We start from the raw sequence: 24,467 nt of genomic DNA on the forward strand, positions 1-24,467 counted from the left end.
GTGGGATTTCAGTGAATCTATTGGTTGGGTAAGCTTGTCTTTAAAAAAATATTAACCTGTAAGACATAATAAGATAAGTCTTTTTTTAATTCTTATTTTTATTGTCAGATATCCCTCATTCCTAACTCTTTTTCTGTTTATTTACTGAAAAAAAATGCATTTCTTGTTTCAAAGGAAATAAATAAGTAGATATTTATGACAAAATAATACTTACATAATTTTTTTACTTACTAAATTAATCAACATACTGCAGGCTTCTCGGAGCAATCCTTATGCAAATTTCCTGATGTTATCAACCTTTGCTTCTTAATCGTGTCCCCTCATTTGATCATGTGACTTTGTAGCCACTAAAAAAGATCATATGCAAAAAAGGAAACAAGAAAAAAAACAACAAGAGTGGCTCATAAGGAAAAAAGATTATTTGAGAAAATGCCCACAAACTTGTTTCTTGTTAAGAATATATTGTTATGGTGCAGACTAAGCACGCCATGATAATTATCATCAATAATTGAGTAAGGGGAAATGGTAGAAAGAGCTGCATTCAGTGCTTGCTAAATGTGCCTGAGAGATGCTGAGATGGACAGTCCGGCTAGCTAGCTAATTTGGCTCCTTTTTATGTGGCACTGAAGATTATCTTTATGTTTCCACCCGCTTAGCTCTGGCTCTTATGAAACCTGGGAAGAGAACGCGTAGTGTTTCCTGTCATTGCCGTTTATCTGTTGTTTGGTGGTACATATTGATCCCGGAGAGCAACAGCACAAATAAAATGTCCTTGATAATATTTGGTTGATAGGTAACTTGCCACAGGTCGTTACAAGGGGGACCCACAAATATTATGTAGGTGGTTTAGATATTTTGCCTGAGAAATGTATATATTCCAATTAATATTTATTCATTCATTCATTTAGTCAGTCAGTCAAAAAACTCTCACTGACACTTACACCCACACCCATGTTGTAGGCTGTGTCTCCTGAAGCAAACGCTGTAGGATCAAGAGAAAGTTGCTTCATTTTCACGTGTTGAGCTCTGCGTATTATGCTGACGATTACCTTTCTAAAAATCTTGAAACTGAGATAACCTTAATGCAGAGCTAGCTGGAGGGCAGTTGTTGGCAAGAGCTTTCTGCTCCTTTCTTTAAAAGAGGAAGCTTGCCTCTGAAATGGGCCATAGATCGGTTGCAGTCCAATCATGCCCAGGAATTATGTGTTCAGCAAAAAAAAGACAAAAAAATGGAGTCAGACTACAGAGGGAAAACCAACCTTGAAACTTACTGCCTTATTGAACTCAGGCCTCCTAACGAACATGCTTCGCTGCAGTTTATAGAAGAAAATGGAACAAACTGGCTATTATAATTAAAATGCATTAATATTTCTTAATATTCTCCTAATGCTTAGCATTTTACTACCATCCATGCAACCAGTTCATTCAAATTCACAATCTGGATTCGGACATGTGTTTTTAACAGGACACTAGCTGCATGAAAAAAAATAGCTAAGCATCCACAATGCAGCCTGTGTGTAAAGGACCGGTGAGTCTTTCACAACAAAGAAAGTTCAGAGTTAGTATTGGCTGAAAATGATAGGCTGATCCCCCGGGAATAAGGTGCACTTTCCAAAATGTAAATTAGGCCTTCCCTGAGACACACAGGTCTCTTTCTCCCCTGCTGCTCGGAAAGCTTTGCCATTCACCTTTAAACAGCAGAACAATAATCAATGGAGCATTATTAATGCTGAAATCATTCATGTGCTCTCCTGTGGTACCCTGCTGAGTGTAAAGCCACTGAAGTCCTGTAGCTCATATGGATTGCATTGTATACGTTACACACAAAAAACATCATGGCTGCAGATATTGACCTCTATATTTATCTACAAATGATATGATATGTGCAACCTTAAAGATATTTTTTAATAAACCAAATCTTACAGTTTGCACCAATTTGAGATTACCAACAAAGATGTAATCCTCATGAGGCCATTGATAGCTTCCAGTATCATGTTTTCTATTAATCCCTATTGTTTTGGGGGGTACTAGTATCAAGAATTTCAACTTTGAGACCAAAAGAAAAAAAAATCATATATGTACGTCATGTGTGCTTCAATCTTTAATAAGCCATGTTTCCTTGCCGTGTTACACACAGGCTTGTCCTCAGTCCTCTAAGATCCCGGTGTGAATTTTTCATAAACCATGTCTATGCGTCTTGTTCACGAGCTGTCTCAATACACAAAGGTCTATAGCTTCCATGTCCAGTCTGGCTTACGTATTGGACATTAGAAGAGTGCAGGCAGAGCTGCAGCAGAAGGAAGAGGAAGGAACGAGCGATCTCCTTCATTACAGGAGCTAGATATAAATCAAACTAATTATGGCGCCACTACAGTATCGAACCCATGGAGGGGAAATGAAACGATCAGAGTCAGGTCGCAGCTCAACAGAGAGGGAGTTAATGAAAATATTAATTACCTGATGATATATTGGGGATCTGGAGCGCCCCACCCATCCCTGTCTCTCCTGCACTCTCAAGCCCCCTACCACAGAGAGCATTTGTTTTAATTGAGTAATAATAAGGCTGCTACATTTGGCTGAGTCACTTGATTTGAGGGTGTAATTGACCAATAAAGGCCCATGATAGGCAATTATAAATCCAATGTACTGCTAATTACTTAGCAACTCTTAAGTGTCTAACTAACACAGTGAACATTACACTTCAGTGCAGATGGTTATTTTAAAAGTCATAAAGTGAAAGCCAAGTGAGTTCACAAAGTGAGTGTGATCCACATGGCACGCAGTAAATTAGTCACCTCCATAACTCTCTTAATGTCTGTCACACACACATGCACCACCCACCCAACATTATAGTGTAATCTGCTATTAATATCAGATTTTGGTCTTGTGATCGATTTCCTCTGTGTTTTCATTCTGAATTATTCAGTGGTACACTTTATCTCCTCACCTTTCCCTCTCCCCAGACTGCTGAACCTCTCCCCACCCCCCACCCCCGTCGCTATTTGTCACATTGGTCAATAAGTGGCTGATATTTGGATCCTGACTTTGTGGGCCAGGGTTCCTTCCAGATTCTTGATGGGGGGGTGGTACCCAGACGGATAATATTGCACAACAGTCAATCATGGTAATTAGAGGTGGTATCAACAGTAGTCTGGTCTGCTCAGGTTTGAGATAAAGGATGTGTTAAGGTATGTGCTAATCTTAGGATCAGTTCATCTGTTTTCTTGGATTAATTAATTTAGACATTTTTAAAATGTTCATTTGTACATGTCTAATTATATTAAATTACAATTTGACAAGGTGAACAATTTTCAATTATTACTTGTCAGTTGTCACTTGTAAGCCCCACGATGGTGTAACTGGCTCCTATATGTCATAGACTGTATACAAAAGATGGAAACGGTGCCAGTTGGTTTGTGGTATCCTAATTTAATGTCTCAAGTCTAATGTTTGTCAAATCACCATCTTGGTTTTTAGTGGCATGATCTGTGATCTGACTTTGAAACTGAGGGCCATGGGCATTTTTTTTTATTTTACTCTTAATAAGAGCATCATTTACAAAATGATAGTTGAGTTGTATTAATGAGACTTAAAGCTTTCAGGTGAGACCCTAACCTTATTGCAAAAGTATTCACTGAATTAACCGTAGAGTAAATTGACGTAAAGTTATTTTCTCGTAGGCTTCTACAGAAGAGTCGCCCCCTGCTGGCATTTAGAAAGAATTTAAGATTAATTACAAAACATAAATATAAAAATATCAGTGACATAATTTCACATTCCATACCACATCCATCCATCCATTCGCTTCCGCTTATCCTTTTCAGGGTCGCGGGGGGCGCTGGAGCCTATCCCAGCTGTCATAGGACGAGAGGCGGGGTACACCCTGGACAGGTCGTTCCATACCACATGTGGAAAAAAATTACATTTCTTTATAAATTTTAGTGCATTTTATGTACTTTAATTGGCAAAGCAATGTATTTAAACATTTTAACAAAGCTTCTTGTAAGCCTTTTTCGTGGTTTTTATATGTGTGGAGCTGTCACATCCTTTTATTAATGACTGTTCTCATGTATGCACATGTGCCTACCACATACACATGTGTAAAGAACCTGAACTAAGTGAGAAAGTTTTATGGGTTTGTCAGGTATTTGTAAAACATTCAGTCATCAAAAGACAAAAAAGCTGTATACAGCCGCATAAAAATCTGATGGGTAAAACAAAACAAACTTAAACAGTCAAGAACTGAATTTATTTTCTGCTTTTATGGAGAACTGTAGGACAAACTAATAATCCACATTGTTAATTCACTAGATAATTACACCCCATTAATTAACAAACTGGCGTATAATTACTAAAATGCCAGCAAAACTATGCAGTGAAACTCTTGCACAGATGCATCAATGTGATCGGTGCTTATAACTCAAGCATAATTAGTCATCTCTATTTATCTAGCTCAGTGACATAATGCAGTCAGTCTGCTTGCAGGAAGTGAGTGAATGAATTTTACATAGTTCGCAGCTTTCCTCCATTCAGAGTGACAGGCTAATCAGTACTTTGTCAAAGTCGACTCCAGCTCCACCTGTCAAAGCTGTCAGTCTTTTGAGGAGCCAATGAGGTCTCAGGAGTAACAAACTGGAGAGCTGATTTCACACTGTGTGACCTGCAAGGTGCGAAGTCGGGACACTGCGGACATAACAATCAATATTAGAACATGTGGTATTGATGAAAGGTATCAGAAATGGCTGGAACTTACATGTGATCCTCGAGGCATCCAGTGACTGTCTCTTGGGCCTGATGATGATTACAACCCAATGTATTGTGTGATGGGGATGTAAGGTAGTAGCGATGAGTCTATTGACTGTAGGAGAAACTTTGTGCTAAAAAGTTATCAGTTCCTGGCGAAATGCTTCATTGAGAAAAAACACCTTTACTTGCAAGCTTTTGATTCGTTTAAACTCTGCTAAAGAAGATCTGTCTTGATTTCTCATTTGAGCGACATGACCACTAGTCAGTGGTGCAGCCTTTTTCATTTTTATTCACTGCCGGCTGGTCGATCGGCGACATTCGGGTTGAGGTGCTGATCTAACAACTGTGTCATGAGTTGGATATTCCAGTAAGGGGATCCAGAGGATGATATTCCAGTCTGGGTAACAAGAGGCTAATAGGATCAGAGAAAGGCGATCAATGGCCAGTAAGCTGAGCTCTCTTTTTGTCTTTTCAGTCTTTCTCTGAGACGCTACCTCTTGCTGTCAAATGCTGACTGTTTTTGCGTGGTTCTATTAAATGTCTTCTACAGCGCATGACACAGATGTATTAAACAGAAAAATACAGATACCTATTAGTGGCCTGACCAAGCATCTGTGCACATTAAAACATTTTACCTTGAGTCACTTTATTGGAATCCAGCCCTAGGTTAGCTCGGTGGTAGGTATAATAGCATTAGAACCTGAGCTCAGTCCTGAGTCAAAGTACCAAAGGTTACTACAAAATTAGTTATCTGACATTTTTCTATCTATCTATCTATCTATCTATCTATCTATGTGTACCTTTGTGTTGTCAAAACAGTTGGAAGTAAGAAAATCATGCTTTTTCTTCCTGTTATGGGAGAAGTGAGAATCAAATTGCCATCAGTCATCCAATTAGATGTCAGTTAGATGCTAAATGAGCCGTGGAACTTTGAAGTGGCACAGCTAAGTGGAGTTTTCACCTTTAGAGGCAGAGAAAACAGAGGAAAGACAAGCGTGAGCAAGGACTGTCTGAAAATGTGCTACTAGTACTGCAATTGTCCTATTTACATTGTCACTGGCTTTCAAGAGGATGCCTATTCAACCAATAAAGACTCTGTGTGTGTGTGTGTGTGTGTGTGTGTGTGTGTGTGTGTGTGTGTGTGTGTGTGTGTGTGTGTGTGTGTGTGTGTGTGTGTGTGTGTGTGTGTGTGTGTCAACATTTGCTCCCCCTCCATGCTTCCCAGTTCGAGTTCAGCAAATGAGTTGAACCAGCCTTCCTGGGCAGTCTTTCCTCTCTACTCCAACCTCTAACAACTCATGAAATATTTAACGTGCCTCACAATAACCTCTCTCACACACACACACACGCACACACACAAACACTTTTTTCTCTCTGCTCTGGCTGATGGTCAGGATAAAAACGCTTAAGCCCTGCTATATTTTAAGAGTGCCACTGATATTCCCCCACGCACACTTTGGCGTACATACACACTTTGTGAACTATTATTTCGTGGAACATTTCAGAGTGCAAATCCATTGTATTCAGCCTGGCTGAGTAGCGAGGTAGCTGGATACAAATTTGACACCCGGCCGATCGGCAGCTGCCGGCTGTTTAATCAACAGTGATGAATATTTGATGGCGTGGCGGCGGGCAAACGGTGGCCGACACTCCTCATTATCGAAGTCTATGTGTACAGAGGAAGATATTCAATATCTACCAATGGGGAACTGGCCACTCACAAGAACATGAAATACCCTCACAGCTCATGCTCGAAGAAGTAGATCTGTAAAATTTTTGATCTATGTAGGACAAAGTTTAAAAAGAAGTCTACTTCCGTTAAAATTGTGGAACACCAATTTTAACGGAAGTAGACAGTTAAAATTGAGAATTCAGAATATCATTATTGTTTTATATTGGAAACTGGAAACGTAAAGGGTAAATGCATGAACCCTAAAATAGCTCAAGCGTTTAAAAGTTTTAGCTGAACCCTGAGAAGACGAGTTAGTTCCTCGAAAGACAGCCTGTTTTAACAACTTGTGGCTTTAACCGGCTGCGCAGCAATTATTTCTTCAAATAGTCTCACATTTATGAAGATGCACATTATACGATCTCCCGAAGGCGTTTGAAGTGAGCCAATTGACTACTTTGAAGACATCAGTGTCCAGTTTATTTTTCAAGCTCAGCATATTCCTAAAAAGAAAAACATGCTATTTTTCTCCAGAAAGCCTGTTGTTATTGTGGTGTTCAGCACCAAGGTCAGCGACAAATCAGTAGGATCATTTCTGTGTATTTCATTAGTACGATAAGAAGTGTTGCACTTCTCAAACCTATTTAGGCTACAAGTTCAGAGTAAACTGAAGACAATGTTTCTATAAAAGCAGTAAATACAAATAAACGAATTCAAAAACCTTTTAGGATTTTTTTTTTTTTTTTTTTGCCGTCGAAATGTCTTGTGACGAGTAAAAAAAATGCGATACGCTGTTTGTCTCTTTGTTGGATTGATGTTGGGTCAGTCAAAAAAAGCAACATATGTTTGCATTGCGGGAATATTTAACTGTGTTTCACTTTAACGATGAGCCTTTTTTTTAGTGACTAAAGACAAGAGGGGCATGAGAACCTTATCAAAAGTTACTGGCCATAAACAAATAGGCTAAAGGAACTGGTAAACATTCTTTAATGGCAAAATTATATTTTATTTTATCATTTTTACCGTATGGCAGGTTATGACAACTTGTAAAACGTTTTCGTGACTCGAGCAGTCTATTATGAAATATTTAAAACACGCCACGTCGATTTTCGCGTCATCAGAGCACTTTTTTTTTCGAGAGTCATTCAGTGCTATAAGAGGAGAACACAACCCTGACCTGAGCGCGAACCCTAACCCTTTCGCTTGTTATTCATGACTGTCGAAAAGCTTAAAATATTGTCCACTTAGAGGCATCTCAAGTAATAGGACGTCAACCGTGCTCGTGCAGGCTCTCCTTTCGTTTCCGGTCGCGCGCCCCTCTCTTTACCGCGCACTTTCTATCTGCTGCACGTGCGGGTAAAGACGAGAAGGAAAATAGGTTCAATACTAGGGTTCAAAGAGCACTCCGCCCGGGGCCATGGCGGCTCGGGAGGCAGGGATTGGGAAATAAATGGCATTTAGGTGAGGCAGATTTTGCATAAAGTGACATTTAGGTGGTAATACTTTCTGAACGAGGTGAAGAATCCCGCAACGAACCATGCAGACACTGACAAGTGTTTTGATGTTTTAGTGATGCACTTTGTCAGAATAGCTGTCAAACGCTTGGGCCAAGAAGCTACGAGGCTAAACCATATAGTCAGCTAGATTTGTGTTGGATATGCCTCTGGGTTTCACAGTCATCACTGCAGGTAATTTGTAACATTTGGAGTTATACCAAAGCTCACAAATATGACAGAAGGATCATTTTACTGTAAGGAATACAGGCTACCGTCGCTAATCTCTAAATTATAATAGGTACCAAGGTACTCGGTTTAACTTGAGCTTTTCTTGGTTATGTGCCAAAAGGTTTGGGTTGACATTTGTCTAAGTGATTTCAGGTATTTATTTTAAAGTCACGTGTACATTTTGTTGTTGTTTTTTGTTGGGGGTTTTTTTTTTTTTTTTTTTTGGTTTTGTTTGTTTGTTCCGGTCAACGATAACAGCGGGGCGTTTCATCTGTTACACCGTCTAATTGGTGGAAATGTGCCCATTAAGATCAGTGAGCGGGAGAAGCAGTAAATGTTTGAGCCATGATGATGAAAGGAGTGGCAGTGTGGACTCTTTTAAGCCGTTTAAAAGCCTGAGATTCCTGTTTGCTTGTTCAAAGAGTTTAATTAAGGGGTTTTAAAATTTTAGGTTACAAAAAACAAAACAAAAAGAAAAACAAGCAGACTGATTTGAAAAACCCAACACATGGTGAACTTGGACAGTGTATGAATACAATGAAAATCCCTACTGAGAGTTTTTATTTCACAACTTTGAGTCCAACAATACTAAAACTTTTCTAATGACGCTCTGTACTACCAAGACGACAATTTGGCACTCCACACAGGCCAGCTGTTCTGATTATAATGCCCCCTATAACTGAAGCCATCATACTTTTATAGCTTCCAAATTCAAATCGTTGGCAGTGTCCAAGCTGCTTTGTAACTGCGAACTTCATCTAGCTTACGTGTGTGTGTGTGTGTGTGTGTGTGTGTGTGTGTGTGTGTGTGTGTGTGTGTGTGTGTGTGTGTGTGTGTGTGTTTCTATTATTTTTATAGTTTGTTAAATCAAAACAAACGTTCAGTGTGTTAAATGTTTTATTTCAGAGCTATAAGCACGTGATTCATAAGAAACTATGAAACTGTAAAAACTTTAACAAATATATGTTAAAAATAAATAAAAATTAGTCAGTGTCTGGACTTCTTAACTGGTTCACCTTTCGTTTCTCCTCAACACTGAAAAAAAAAAACGTTTCCGTTTTCCAACTCTAGTTTCTGACAGCAAATGCCACAATAAGTGTGTGTGTGTGTGGGGGGGGGGGACTTTGACTGGGCGCCATACAAATATGAATCTAAATTGCGCTTTATGCTATGCAGCCTACTTGCATATCCGTGAAGCATACATAGGCTGCCCATTTTTATCTGTCAGTAGCTACATGGCAAGAGGTCAGCCCCTCAAGATCAAATATTTTTCTTACTAAATGACGGATTTATTAGACAAATAAGTTGTGCGTCTGACTCTGAACCCTCTGTGATTGAAATATACCCTTGTGTCAACAGCATTGCCTCTCAAACCAGGTCCCGGGCGATGGAGGGCTGCCACAGCGGATTACTGAGCAAATATAAGTGGGAAATGAGTGCAGATCTGGGGGATCTACGCATCCACATCCCCGGTTTGACATTTCCGTCCAAAAGGGCCTCCTTCTTGCTTATTGTTAGATCAGCGGGGTCCCTCCTTGGGAGCTCTTATCTTAGATATGTTTTACTGATGTTGTTTTAAGAAACTCTATAAATTGGGTGTAACAATGTCAAAGCAAGAACAAAGCATAAGCCAATTGGGGAAGAAAAAAGAAGAAGGAAAAAAAGCTTAACCAACGCAGTATGTTAGAGCTTTCCATTTCCTTTAACTTTCAGCTCGAAGTGTTGTAATTCTAATGATCTAATCCATCTTAACCTGGGCGTCTAACAGCTACGATTAGGGTAGGCCCACTCCCCTCCGCTCAGAGCTATACTAAAAAGTCGTGCTCTCATAAATCTAAGCGCCTGCGTTACCATAACGTGTGGTGAAATCATTATTTGCCAACGTGGTGTCAGAGAGTCTCTCATTTCGTCTGTCAGGAATCCAATTTCCTCTTATTTACATCCACGGTATAGATTAATTACTCCCCTGACTAGAAGCCTGAAGGAATTAAGTTATGAGATCCTTTGGTAGGCTCCGTGATTAATCCATCGCTGCCTATGCAAGAATACAAAAGAGGAAAGAAAGGCGGTGATTAACACTGTTACATAATAATAATAATAATAATAATAATAATAATAATAATAATAATAATAATAATAATAATCATCTAGTTTTTCATTGTAACAAGGCTCAAACGGGACACCTGAAGTGAAATGGGACGGGATGGGGTAACTCAAACGATCTAGACACGATTATAGGAGGACGGCCCTTTTAGGCCCAGGCACTAAGGATACCTATGATCGGGCGCCGGCACGGTCGACTATTGATAGAACTTTAAGGGTTATGATATCGGTGAGGTTGCTGATGAAATATCCCCCTGATTAATAGAGGACTCTGTCGTAACGGGCTGACATATGGTAGGCGAGGCAGCTGGGGATGGTACCTCAGGCATCCCCTACGGCCATTAACATATTAGAGGCTATTGTGCAGGCAGACAGTCCGACTTCATCCAGAGCCCCTGTGCAGAGAGACAGCACCCCAGAGCTGTTTGATATAGGCTTTCAATAATGTATTACTCTTCAATCCGCCAACGGAGCTGTTCGTGGTGCTGAAATGATTGCCATGTGGCGTGTGCGGTGCTGCGCGTGGAGTATGTTCAGTGCCAGCGGTGTTGCGTTACTCTCAGTAGATAGTATGAGGTGGTGAAACTTTTAAGCCATTGTGTATACATATACACACACACACACACACACACACACACACATATATATATATAGATATATAGATATATATATATAACAGCTGTACTATTTCGTAACAATGCAACAAAAAGGACTCTGTGATAGCGGCAACCTCTAACAGGAAATTTGCAATATCACTTAATGAGCAAATAGCTTTTTTTTTTACATTTCATTCATTCTTTTCTTTTTTCCTAGAAAGTCTGTGTCGCGAAAGAACAGCGTTTGGAAAAATATTCTCACAACGAAAACAAATTTCTTATTATTTTTTTCACAATTTTCCTCAATTTTTAAATTAGATTTACAAAATTATGTTTAACAGAATTGAACGAATGAAGTAGTGGAATAAGGCTAGCAGTGGGGAACGCCACGAAGCAGGCCTGTTACAATTTAAATGGGAAAGCAATTGCAGAAGAAAAAATATATATATTTTCATTCAAAATGACATACGTCTATGCTAATCTTTAAAAAAGAAAAAAAGTTACAAATGACCAACAAAATTTCTTAAAAATTCAACAAAAAAGTATTTTACTTACATTAAGGATTCGCTGTCTTCTGTCCGTGTAGCCAAAAGCTAAAGAAAAGCAATAAAGAGCAGCTTTCTCTGCTATTTAACAGCGACTTCCTTCATCCGCCTGCTTCCCCTGAAACCCCCGAAAGCTGTCTGAAAATATTGCATTTTATATCAGCAAATCGCGATTAATATTGCATTACATGCTCTTAAAAATTCCTCTTTATGAATGCAGCCGAACGTGAAGCCCCACAAAAAAAAAAAATTGATATAGCCTATCTGCAAGTTAGGAGTGAACAGAAATATTTGGAGGGGGTAGAGGTCACACAGTGGTCATTTTTAAAAAGAAAATCAACTTTTCTTTTTCTTTTTCCCTCTCTCTCATTCTCTCTCTCTCTCTCACCCTCTTTCTCTCTCTATCATCTCTCTCTCTCTCTCTCGCTCTCTCTGGTGTCAGTGCTCAGTTATTCTACATTAAAACTTCATTAAATGTTGATTGTTGGGCCTGTGTCAATATAGGAAGAAAACTTTTTCCTTTAACAGCCTATTACTTATTAATTCATCCTATTTTATGTTCAGATGTTTAAATAAAAGGTAAGGACAACTAAAATACAGCCTCGCAATTTACTTACTATACCAAATAAATATTATAATATAGAAAAAATAAACAAACATTTTAAGTAAAACTTATATTAGTTTATATAATAATAATAATAATAATAATAATAGAGAAACTAACGGCGCAAAAATGTAAAATTATACGTATCTAACTTTCAAAAGTTAAACTTTAAACTTTAATATTATCCTCTAAAATTAGGCAAATGTATATACAACCATTATAATGAGTTTTATATCGCTGATTAGAATAAAGCTACGCCATTTAAAACCATACCAAACGCTTTATCACGTGGCCATAGTAATGCGTTAAACTATTGCACCAGCAGTAACATTGATAATCGTGTGCCGTGCAGGCCGAATCACAACCAGGAAAAGCACAGTTTTCTTTCTTTGATTTATTAGAAGATTGCTGGAACACACCTCCCTGTTGGATTTGGCTTACAGGATGAATAGTACCAATGAAAGTAAGAGGACAACAGAGGAGAGTGGAGAAGTTGTGAAAGAGGGAAGGAGACAGTGGGACATTTTCTCCATGATGCACATGTCGCCGCAGTTTTTGTAAACATACTTTTGTGCACAAAGTAAAATATTACTTACACAACGTTTCCGTAACAGTTAACACGACAAACAACGTGGTGATCTCAATGTGAAAACAGGCATTAAACAGTGACTTACACCATCCACAAAATAAGGTCTAGCAGTAGACAACTCTGCTGTAGGCTATGCAGTGATTCTTCTTCCAATGCATAGAGTGTTTGCACTGCAAACTGAAACACATGAAAGAACGAAAAACCCCTTTTATTGATTGCGATCTCTCCTTAATGATGTAGACAGAGCTATCATGCTCTGATCTGTCTGAAACTTTTCCCAGTGATGCCAATGGTGCAGATAGACCCCCTCCCCCTTATTAATTTTGTTTCCAGAATACAGGAGCTCACCTCTGGTAAGTGATAAAGTGATGTCTGTATATACAAACGCATTTCGACATAGCCGATCTAGAAACCTAAAGGGTCCTTTGTGCAAATTCAAAATAAATATATCTGCAGATGTGACAGCCCACACAGGCTAAATTACTTCCCGTGAATTAGGATTTCATGCAGGCCTGAAAAATTATTATTTTTCCGATAGCCATAAAAAGTTTGCAACTAAATTTCAGTTCGTAGCAGCCTCCAAATAAGAATAAATGAACGGATGAATAAATGAACAGTCATGACTTAGTCTATATCAACGACAGAAAAGATCAAACCCAAACCACATTTAACAATCAGTGAGGTAATTCGTAAATGGCTATACTTCAAAATAACAGGCCTATTCGGAGAAAATAACTCGCTATAGTATCGAGCAAATTACCTCTTTCCACAAGTTTTTTTCTTTTGTTTTCTTTTATTTAAAAGGCAATGTCGACGTCGCTAAACTTTTCCCTGGTAACATCTGAGCCAAGTTTGTGTAATCTGTTATTTGCATACTTCACATTCACCGATAACGTGAAAATAAACAGGATATATGAAGCCTCATAAAATGGGTATCTAAAGTCCATTGTGCACCAGCGTGTAAAATCGCTGGAGACAAAAGACTGAAAATGGTGTCTCGGTGTCCCTTGGTCCCCAAATTCAGTCACACAACTTTTTTTTAATTTTTTTTTAACTTCTCTTCCTCGCCCATCAGTGAGCCGCGGAAAATTTCAACCGCTTCTGCTTCTGTCTTTGGTTACAAAACCACACTCGTACCACATTTTTTTTCAGGTCCAACTTTTCAGCTATAGCTGCTATTTTCTCAGACGACGGTCGAGGTTGTACAGCGAAGTAAGCCTCCAAAGACCTCTTTTCTGGGGCTGCTATCGAGGTCCTCTTGCGTTTCTTTTCTCCTCCGTTGAAAATGTCAGGTTTGCTCATTTTTTCCCTTTGGGCCCCCTCGGCCTCTTCTAGCCAGGCCTGGAGGATGGGTTTGAGCGCAATCATGTTGTTGTGGGAGAGAGTTAAAGACTCGAATCGACAAATTGTACTTTGGCTCAGTGATCCAACGCCGGGGATTTTGAGATTAGCCAAAGCGCTGCCCACGTCCGCCTGTGTCACCCCCAGCTTGATCCTCCGCTGTTTGAAGCGCTCCGCGAAAGCCTCCAGCTCCCTTGGGTCTGTGTCCGAGTCATTAATGGAGGGAAGTCCGTTGTTTGTGAGCCCAGGGCCGCCTTGACCTCCCCCGTGATGGCCCGGTAAGAGCCCGTGGTGGGTGAGAGGTGAGTTCATGCTCATAGCTTGGTGGGAGAGGTGACTCAAACCGTGCATGTGAGAGTGCGGGTGAGCAGAGGTGGAGATGAGCCCACCACCGCCACCTCCGCCGCCACCGCCACCTCCGCCGCCCGCCACGTCGTGCGCACTGGACATTAAGCTGAGAGATGGCGAGCTGATGTGGTCCATAATGTCCGGTGGCTCCAGGTTCTGGTGGTGGTGGTGGTGATGGTGATGATGGTGGTGGGCTAGTGGCACGGTGGATGTCGACGAGCATGGCACCGTGCTCATCGTGTGGTAGGTGGCGTCGGGCTTGAACGGGTGCGTCTTGCCCTGGGACACGGCGATGTCCACGGCCGCCAAAGCCTCAGCCCGAGCCAGCAGCGTCTCATCCAGGCTTGCAAATATGTTACTCTGTAACTGCAAGAGGGGGGGATAAAAAAAAAAGAAAGACAGAAAGAAAGAGAGGGGGAGAATGAAGGTTTTCAAAGTGAGTAAGAAATGGGAAAGGACGTGAAGAAAAAAGGAAGGCGACAGAAAAAAAGAAAAAAGCATAAATGAATCTGTCAGTCGGGACTTTTGGCGACACATAACAGAGTCGGAGTATTCCTTCAGAAGCGGCAAGTCATAAAAATTAATACAAAAACAGTAAAGCCCGGCGTTGCGTGAGCATGCTTTCAAAAAGATCACAGACTCTTCCAGTGATTGCTGTGGAATACATGAAAAAAACATTAAGTGCGCGTCTTGGCTGAATGTGCCTTGGAGCAGCCCTTGTTATTAGGCACAGACAGCGCTCAGTGCTGCAAGCAGCTTAGGCAAGTAACAAAAAAAGAAGAAGAAAAAAAACAAGGACAAAGCGCAAGTTTTCGGGGATGGTTTACCTGTGGAGTTTGCAGACAGGCTCTCCTTATAGCTTCCGAGCTGGAATGCAGGGTGGTATACTTGTGTTCGGGTAAAGAGGGATGCATGGCGAAGTGCGGCTGTTTGCTGTTCATGGACATCATCTTGGCGAGCTTCTCCAATTAAAGTGCACGGAAAGAAGGGGGATAACGGCTACAAGAGCTAGAAAACAATCACAGACACAGAGTGATCCTTTGCCTATCCAGTAATGACGCAGTGTAGTTCGCTGTATAGTGCGCCGAGTGCAGCCTTGAGCCCGGAGATCACAGAGATGCCTGCAGTCTCTCAGACGCACTTATCTGTCTACTGTTTCCCACTGCTGGGGATGAGAGAGGCTCTTACACCTGAGCGCCTCAGATCTCGTCAAGCCCGTGCTCGGCTGCTCTCGCGAGACATAAACTGCCAGAACAGTGAACAGGCTGACAGATAAAAACTGCTCACAGGGCAGGCAATAACATCTGGAGACTGGATGCCTGCGTTTTTTAAGGGCTCACTCCTCTCCTCCCAGCCACAGAACCTCGCCGTTCCCAGTGCCTGTAGGCCTTATCTTTTAACTGGAGGCCGAATAATATTGACTTTATGCCGCAGAATTGAGCATCTGTCTATTTTAGGCTGGACGTCTGATTTCAGAAAGTTGTTTCCAATCGAGTATTAGGGAAAATATACACACAAAAACACGAGGTCTATATTTAATATGAAATTAATAAATAAGCAATTTTAAGCTTGTAGGCATCGGTATAGACATATTAAACTATTTTAATAATGTATTTTTTGTTGTAAAAGTTGTATGGTTTTCCAGTAGTTCTTGGCCCACAGTCCCATTTCTCATATTAACCCTTGGAAATACTGACACCGCCCTCTTTATCATTAGAGCCCATCATCGCCAGATGAGCACTAAACAAATTGATTTAATACACCAGTGTAACCTTGTACACAGTCTTTACCTAAATTAATTAATCCCAATGAATTAACACTTCATTTATTCAAACCACAACGGCTCCCCAATTAAAATTTCATGCAGCGATTAGAGGTATGTGAAATATACACGATATCGTTAAATTTGCATAATAAATAAGGCGCTTTCTGCGCCAATGGATTTAGTGTGCGTGGGGTCTCTAATGTGCGTCGTTACAGGCAGCATGTTTTGCAGTGTTGGTTCCACTTTCAGTGGCGACAAATTTATTACTGGTTTAATGTGTTGCAAAATTACCAGCAAAAATAGAAAAAATATGGACAGTGTGAGGAAAAAAAAACAAATGTAACTGGTACACAACATATTAATCCCCAATGTCAGTGATGAGTTACTGGACCAGGCAATGCAAACCATACAGAAAGGCAAAATTAATTTTCATAATTTTTTGACTATTTAATGCATTCCCGTTTCATTTCCTAATATACATTACAACTACTAATTCAGCAATTTTTAATGACAGTCATATTCATCTGTCTTCAGTATTACAAGCCATTAGAAAGTCCAAAGACCACATTAGCAGAATACAGAAAACAAGGCTGAAGGTATACTTGGAAAATGTCTCAGCCCCAACTACAGTAGAACAAAACAGCATGGGTTAGGACTACAATGCGATCACCAGTGTGATCAGTGTGCATTAGCACATCACTAATGAGGCCTACAAGCACACTGCACAAAAACTATGACATTCCTATCTCGTTTTAGCTTAATTCTTGTAATATTACAAGAGACAAATAACAATAAGTTACACCCTAGCATCACACAATCACCATAACACTGTACCAAGAGTAGTGCACCAGGAACACATGTTTGTTTTGACATTTTTCACATGAGCTTTGAATGTTTGGTGGGACTGCTTATGGTAAAGGGACTGTGGGACTTTCTCTTTATTGGCTGACTGCTGTTCAGCGTGTGTCTGTCTCTTGTTGTGCTCACAGGCTGACCAGCAGTGTAGCCAGAGGAGGAAGAGGAGGGGTTTACAAGATCATGATCTTGGCTTGCTGGAAAGCCAGAGGGACCGGCCTTATTCTCATCCGAAGGATCAAACAGCAAATCAAAAGATAGCTCTTCGGTGTGAGAGGCCCCTCCACAGACGCCACTCTTCCTACCAGAGACTAATGCAGCACAACCTTCTTCTGCTGAACCTTTTGGAGTTTCTTTGTCGTTCAAGATGCTCTCCTTATTGTCACAAGGTTGGTGATTGTTATGCTTGTTGTGCGTCACTGGTTTACCAGCATGGCTTGACAAGGCATTAGGGAATGTTTGAGGCTCTGGAACTAGGGTGTTGTCCATATCTGTGGAAAGACAGGAATCAACAGAGAGCCCTGGACTACAGGAACTCTCACCCTCCAGCATCATGGAGTCCAACTCTGAGATTTTGTTCAGGTAGGCCACATCCATACAGGCCTCACTGGACATGTGGAAACTATCTGACTCATCAACCACAAAATTAGTGGATCCCTTGATAGAGCTTCCTTTACTTGAACCTGTACATGACTGGTCAGAGTTGGATTTGTCCCAGCCTGCCCAGAAGACAGACTTTGAGGGCTCCAAGTCATTTGGAGGCAAGCCTTTGGGGAATTTCTCAACACTGTTGAATTGGTTCTCCAGTGTGGTACTGCTCTTATCAGGACTGGGAACCTCTTCAAAATCAAGCCTCCTTAGATAAGACCCAGGTTTAAATGCAACTTTCTTCTCACGGATGCCTGGGCTTCTCAGAGTCAGGGAGCGGAAAGCAGATGATGGAGTACTGGGCAAAAAGTCAGAGGAGGTGCCTTCCGAGGCCTCGTTTTTCTGCTTTCCTGTCAGATTTTTACTGAAATCTTTGTGATCTGCGGATGGCATCAACATCAAACTGTGATTTCTAGAAAATGTGCCACATTCTGCCTCTGGATTGCTGCAGATCAACTTCCTCTCATTGTCACTCAAGCTTCTCATCATCATGTTGACTTTCTGCTGCTTTGTGAGAGTTTCCTTAGCAGCCTTGCAACTCCCACACGCTTCCTGCACTTCAAGAGATTTCTTCTCAGACACCCTGATCCGACTCTCCAGCTCATCAATGTACTGGTCACTGCGCTCAAGAGCCCTTTTCAAGTGGTCCACATCGCGCTGATACTGCTGAATTTTAGCTTCCAGTGCTGCGACTGTGTATCGGCCAAACCTGGCGACAGATCATTTAGTATTTAATTTAGAACAGAAAATTCAATACTTTTCAATATTTTTTTTTGTTAATCTTTGAAATGTAGTCTATTTAAAAAAAAAAAATCAAATGTAGAAACTCAACAAAAACTGAGATATAAATAAAAACAACCTTACATTTTTCTTTTGGGGAGAAAAAGATTGTAAATGGCGATTTCACAGAAAAAAAAAGGGCATCTATGTCACATAGGAGTGACTAATGTCAGCCTGGCTCTGGCTACAACATGAATCAAAAACTCAGTATTCAACATGCAAATCCTCATTATTAAAACAGAAGTAATCATTTTAAAATCTATAATAACAACCCAGTAAGCCAAGAACACATTATTACTAGAAGATGCTCAGCAGCAAGAGTGGCTGCAAGAGTGGACCTTATCGACTAATGGCAGCAATTGAGTATTACAATGAGAAAAAAACCAAGGTTCCTCAATTGCAAAATTGACATAGAATAATATTTTTATCTTAACTGTGACTTAAGAAACCCACAAAGGTAGTTATTTACAAAACCTTGCATTGATTTGTAAGTCATCGTATCTTTAATCAAACTCCGGGCTTGGCAGATGTGAGCTTCTTGGTGGTTATGGAAAGTATTACAGTTTAGGATGCATATGTGCTCAAGCACTTCTGTCTGACTGCGCCACCTTTATACTGCAGCAGCAACTCACACCCAAGCTGCATGCTGGGCTGTTTCTCAACCTACTATTTAGTCAATGGCGCAATGTGTGTTGCCCGTCTTCAGTCTGCTCTGATCTGGTCTTGCCTTCCAAAACGTTTCCTCGTCTCATTTGTACCATAGCTACTCCTAACGCGCTGGTGTTACACAAACAGAGGTGCCATCACAGTTCCAGTTGATCTGAGCTGGATTCCAAATTGACTTATTTTAACCTGCTTATGAAAGTGTGATTTTTTTGTGTGTGTGATTTTAAGACTATGCTCAAGTATAAACCTAAAAAGATTCTTAGATATTGAGGGCAAAGGTTATACATGATACTTACTTCTGAGGAGATCTGCTAGCCACCTCTGCTTTCAGTCTCATGTTTTCTTGCACAAGGTCGACATTTTGAGACCGCAATGTCTTATTTGCCTGAAGGTGGTAAAGTAAACATTATCAAAATATTTCTATTATTCCAAAAAAAACAAAAAACAGCAAGTTACATTATATGGACAAAAGTACTGGACCACACCTGTTAATCTCCATCTAATCTAATTCAAGTATTTTCAGTCCCATTGCCAGAGGTATATTTTAAAAAATACATACAAAATAAAGCACCTAGCCATGCAGACTGCCTTTACAAACATTTCTGGGGAGAGCAAGAAAATAAAAATAAATCGTAAAAAATTGAATTTGAGCGTGATACCATAACAGGATGCCACCACTGCAGGAAATCAGTTTGTGAAATTTCTTATTTCCTGCATATACAATCGGCACAAAATTTGTTTGACGTGGATTTCAATGGCTGAGCAGCTCCCACATGTGTAATATGTAGGTGGTACAGAATTTTTGTCCATATATTGTGTGGTAAAACAAGTAATCGAGCGCAATAAACTTCGAAGCAACATCCATTTAGCTTTACTTGGAATACAAGAATCAAGCAGGTAAAAAAAATAATACTACCAGAACGCTTTTCCTTATATAAAGTAATAAATCAGAATAATTACATGCAATTAATATGTCTACTTTCAACTGTTTCATTAAAACACTCTTTAGACAACTAAAATACCGAACAGTGAACTAACTGCATCTATCAGAAAACAGTGAATTCCTGCTTTAAGGGTCAATTTACTGAAACCTGTAATGTCCTAAATGTTACAGGCTTCATACCTCTTTGAGCTTATCCATGTCTTTCTTTACTTTATCACAGACATCTGTGGCTGCTCGCAGCTTGTTTGTCCACTCCTCCAGGACAAATGGAGCGACCCTTTGTTCATCCAGTTGCACTATATTAATGCTGCAGGGATCCAAAGCAGTCTTCAGTTGCTCCTCCAAGCTTTGATTTTTGGTTTTCAGCTCCTCGTTTTCTCTCATGAGCCCTTCAATTTCCTCCTGTTAGAGAGAGAGAAAAAAAATGAAAATATCATTTGGAAATAATGATATCGAGTGAGATACTAATACAGCTGTGATTATACTTTTATTAACTCTTTTTTTTCTAAACGGCTGTAAATAATAAACATAGGAAAGCATACTAAACATAACAGAGCACGTCAAACCAATACCTCATACTCGCGTAAAATTAATTCCCCTCTCGTTTTTCTGAGACATTTTCTCACAGAAGGACTATCACTGTGATCACCCTCATTTGTTCCTCCTGTAACACAAGCACACAAGTACAGTAAATGATTAACACAATAGACCACAAAACACATTTAAGTAATGTTCCAAGTAATATCAGCTGGCTTTTATGTGGCTTTGTTGTTACCTTAGCACAACATAAGAGTAATAAAGAGGCAAGCGTAAAACTGAAGAACATTCAAGGCTTGAGGTGCTGCCATGTAAAATGCAGGCAAATTTATAGTGCACAGGGAAATTGTGACTGATTTTCACAAGAGAAGACCATCATTTGTAACATTCCTTTTAATAATTTGCTTACATGTTCTCTTTTTAGCACAAAGATTGTTTATTTGGTAAATACATCTTAAAAAACAAAAAAAAAACAAAACCAAATTGGGTTAAAGGAAATCTCTAAAATGATTTATCTCTTTATTTTAATCTTTTCACACGTTCCTGTCTCACGTCTTTATGGTATAGCTTCAACAAGGTGCTGGAAATATTCCTCTGAGATTTTGGTCCATGTTGAAATGATAGCATCACACAGTTGCTGCAGGTTTGTTGACTGAACATCCATAATGTTAATCTCCCATTCCACCACTTCCGAAAGGCGGATTAAGATCTGGTGACTGTGAAGGCTATTTAAGTACAGTGAACTCATTGTAATCTTTGAGAAATCAGTCTGAGCTTTATGACATGGTGTGTTATCCTACTGAAAGCAGCGACCAGAAGATGAGTACTCTGTGAGTACTCAAAGTGGTGCACTTATCAGCAAAAACACTCAGGTAAGGCTGTGATGCTTAAACAATTCTCAGCTGATACTAGGAGAGTCAAAGTGTGTCAAGAAAATATCCTATGTGCATTTACACCAACGGCAGCCAGAAAACAGTTTATACAAGGCAGGATGGATCCATTCATATTGTTTTCACCAAATTCTGACCTACCATCTAAATATCAAAGCAGAAGACTCGAGACTCAGCCAACAATTTCCCAGTCTTCTGCTGTCCCGCTGTGGTGAGCCCATATCAATTGTTGCCTCAGTTACTTATTCACAGCTGATAGGAGCGGCACCTGGTGTTTCATCCGTTTCAATGTTGGACTTATTGTGCATTCAGAGATGCTCTTCTTCACACCTTAGTTGTAGCAAGTGGTTATTTGAATTACTGTTGCTTTCTTGTCAACTCTAAGCAGTCTGGTTTTTCATCTGATCTCTTGCATCATTATAGCATTTTTAATCAGGGAAAATGGGACTCACTGGATATTTTCTCTTTTTCAGACCATTCTCTATAAACCTTACAGATGTTTGCGTGGGAAAATCCCAGCAACCATGTTACATTTAAAGTCACTTAAATTACATTTTCCCCCATTCTGATGCTCTATTTGAACTTCACCAGGTTCGCTTGACCACATCTCTGAGTCTAAATGGATTGTGTTGCTCTCATGTAACTGATTAGATATAGATATATGCATTAGATAAATGCATCAACAAGTGTATCTAATCAAGTGGCCAATGATTGATATTAAAATTCCAACGGTACAGGTGAAACAACTGCAATAATAAAGTCTTTGTTTTTGCAAGAAACAGCTCCGTGAATGACTGAAACAATCAAGTCTGAATCAAGTTTTTGGGGCTAAGCTTAGCTATATGTCTGCATGTCAGTGAGTACTGTCTGGTATTGTTACAAAGAAATCCAAACTGATCTGCCAACAAAAATAGAGAGTAAACGCTGGAAAACAGCAGGGTTGTATGATTAAAACTAAATACATAAAATTCATATATTCAAATATGCCTCACACAAGTTCAAAGGAAACCTAAAACATTTATTTTTCAGTACAACTGTCTTAGATATATCACCTCGTGCTACCTTTGCCTGCATAAACTGTAGCCAGTTTGTTTTATGGATAAGGGAATACAGTTTTACAGAGTGCAGGTAAGCCTGCAGTAAGAAAATCAACAGTTTTCCAATAAGCATTTGGAAAGGATGGATCCCCCAGCCCCTGTCAAACGCTTAAACACTGCAAACAATGCTTGCGTTCATAAAGGAGTCATTTTTATGCTGACTTACTCTGAAGCTGCAACAAGCAATCTCACTAAATATGATCCAACTTGCTTTATTAACTGAAATCGTCAACTTGGGGATATTACTAACAAAACAAACGTCAGGGCTCATAGAAAGTTGCCTGCAAAACTTGAGGCCGTGCTTTGTTGGGAGCACAATGAAAAGAAGACTCAGCTGTGAGATGCTGCAGGCAGGCAGATCACCTCTTCTCTTCTGCTTCAAGCCTGCTTTCCTTTGTTTGCCCGCAACTACTCACCGATGATTTCCCTGCAGGGGTTCTCTGTTGTGATGGGGACTCTGCAGGTGGGACACTGGTTAGCTTTCTTTAACCACATTTCCATGCAGGATGAACAGAACACGTGGTGGTTGGAACAAATAACCGGCTGCCTAACCTGCACCGAGAAAAACACGAGCAAATTAACCCACTAGCACAACCAAACACAACAAACAACGGTCACCTCCGTTTAACTCATGTAGGAAACAGTTTGCCTAGTTTGTTTACCAAACCATAGGCGCTAACGAGGAGGTTAAAAAATCGAACGACGCTTACCTTTCCGAGGCATATCTGGCAGGAAATTGGCAAAGTGAGAGAGAGGGTAGATGCCTGGTAGTTCAGAGCCATTTTTCATTAAAAATGTAACTCACTTCCCTGAAGAGGTACAAATCTCCCACCAAACCGCTGCGTCGCGCGCCGAGCCTCACAACTACAGAAACCCAGAGGGGTCAAAAGGCGGTACTTCGCGAAACAGGTACAGTTGCCCTTCACCCGTAATTTTATAATACTAAAATTATGTCTTCTTCACTGGGTTTGACAGTGAAGAAGACACACACAAGTATCTTGTTGTAATGTATTCTAGTCACGGCTAAACCAGGGCACAATAGCTTTATCACTTGCCAGTGTTTAAGCAAACTATTGTTATTTTAAACCGGAAATAGAAAAGCGTTAGGAGTAATGTGGACTCTATTTGATAAATGTACGTCCAATATTGATGAAGGCGATAAAACCAGACATTACACCTGTCTGTGGTTCATTCAGTATTGTATATACATACTTTATACATTTTTTAAAAAGTATTTTCCTTCTCCTGACTTTATTTTGCATATTTGTCATGCTTACATGTTTTAGATTTCAGAGACGTTTTAATATCAGACAAACATAAACTAAGTTACTACAAAATTCAGTTTTAATTGATGAGTTATTAAGGGGAAAAACTATCCAAACCTACTTGGCACTATGTGAAAAATTAACTGCCTGCTATCATAAATTAACTGTGATTAACCATTTTTTTTAAACATGCTCATGTTCAGTTTCACTAGCCACTGCCAGGCCTGAATGCTGCCAGACCTGTTAAATACACCACTTAAATGGAACCTGTCTGATAAAGTTGACCAAAAAGGCTCACACAAAGGCTCATCTCACAGTATCCAAAAACATCTTGATGATCCCCAAGACATCTGGGATAATATTTGAACTGACAGGACAACAGTTGGAAGTTTAGAAGGTTTTATGCCATTAAATGTGGCATAAAACTAACACAGCATTTCATAAAGAGAACATCACATCAACACTCTGCCTAACATGGTGGTGGTAGTGTCATGGTCTGGGACTGCTTCCAGTTCCATTGATGGAACCATGAATTCGGCTCTCTAACAAAAAACCTACAAAGAGAATGTCCATCCATCAGTTCACGCCCTGAAGTTCAAGTTCACTTGGACAGTGATCTAAAATGCAACGAACGGGTTGACCTCTGAATAGCTTTAAAAGAAGGTTTGGAGTGAGCTAATAAGAAGTCTGGACCCAAATCAGATTGAGATGCTTTGACAGGTCCTTGCTGCTTGAAAACCCTCCAGTGTGTTTGAA

General features: G+C 40.0%; 2 protein-coding genes and 1 long non-coding RNA gene across 6 annotated transcripts in view; 1 reads left to right on the plus strand and 2 right to left on the minus strand.

Annotated features, from left to right (window-relative positions):
• The window catches only part of LOC146718878 (uncharacterized), an 81,231-nt gene that overhangs the window by 19,213 nt on the left and 37,551 nt on the right, over positions 1 to 24,467 (plus strand). For 3 of the 4 annotated variants that reach the window (XR_014920484.1, XR_014920481.1, XR_014920483.1), the window contains exon 1: positions 23,289 to 23,355. The exons of the other annotated variant lie outside the window; for it this stretch is intronic. This is a non-coding gene — a long non-coding RNA (uncharacterized LOC146718878). Of the gene's footprint in view, positions 1 to 23,288; positions 23,356 to 24,467 lie in introns of those variants that run through there. 4 annotated transcript variants of the gene reach the window in all.
• On the minus strand, positions 12,378 to 16,047 carry pou4f1 (POU class 4 homeobox 1). The gene is made up of 2 exons (XM_085456849.1): positions 15,093 to 16,047; positions 12,378 to 14,631 (listed from the first exon to the last, which is right to left on the minus strand). The coding sequence occupies exons 1-2, from the start codon at positions 15,213 to 15,215 to the stop codon at positions 13,648 to 13,650; spliced, it is 1,107 nt and encodes a 368-aa protein (XP_085312975.1). The 5' UTR covers positions 15,216 to 16,047; the 3' UTR covers positions 12,378 to 13,647.
• On the minus strand, positions 16,453 to 23,308 carry obi1 (ORC ubiquitin ligase 1). The gene is made up of 6 exons (XM_085456840.1): positions 23,157 to 23,308; positions 22,863 to 22,998; positions 20,495 to 20,586; positions 20,103 to 20,324; positions 19,276 to 19,364; positions 16,453 to 18,242 (listed from the first exon to the last, which is right to left on the minus strand). The coding sequence occupies exons 1-6, from the start codon at positions 23,226 to 23,228 to the stop codon at positions 16,907 to 16,909; spliced, it is 1,947 nt and encodes a 648-aa protein (XP_085312966.1). The 5' UTR covers positions 23,229 to 23,308; the 3' UTR covers positions 16,453 to 16,906.

Source organism: Copadichromis virginalis, linkage group LG1, assembly GCF_057382275.1.
Source record: "Copadichromis virginalis isolate Kocher_CV1m ecotype Utaka linkage group LG1, C_Virginalis_male_GT1.1, whole genome shotgun sequence".
Taxonomy (NCBI): domain Eukaryota; kingdom Metazoa; phylum Chordata; class Actinopteri; order Cichliformes; family Cichlidae; genus Copadichromis; species Copadichromis virginalis.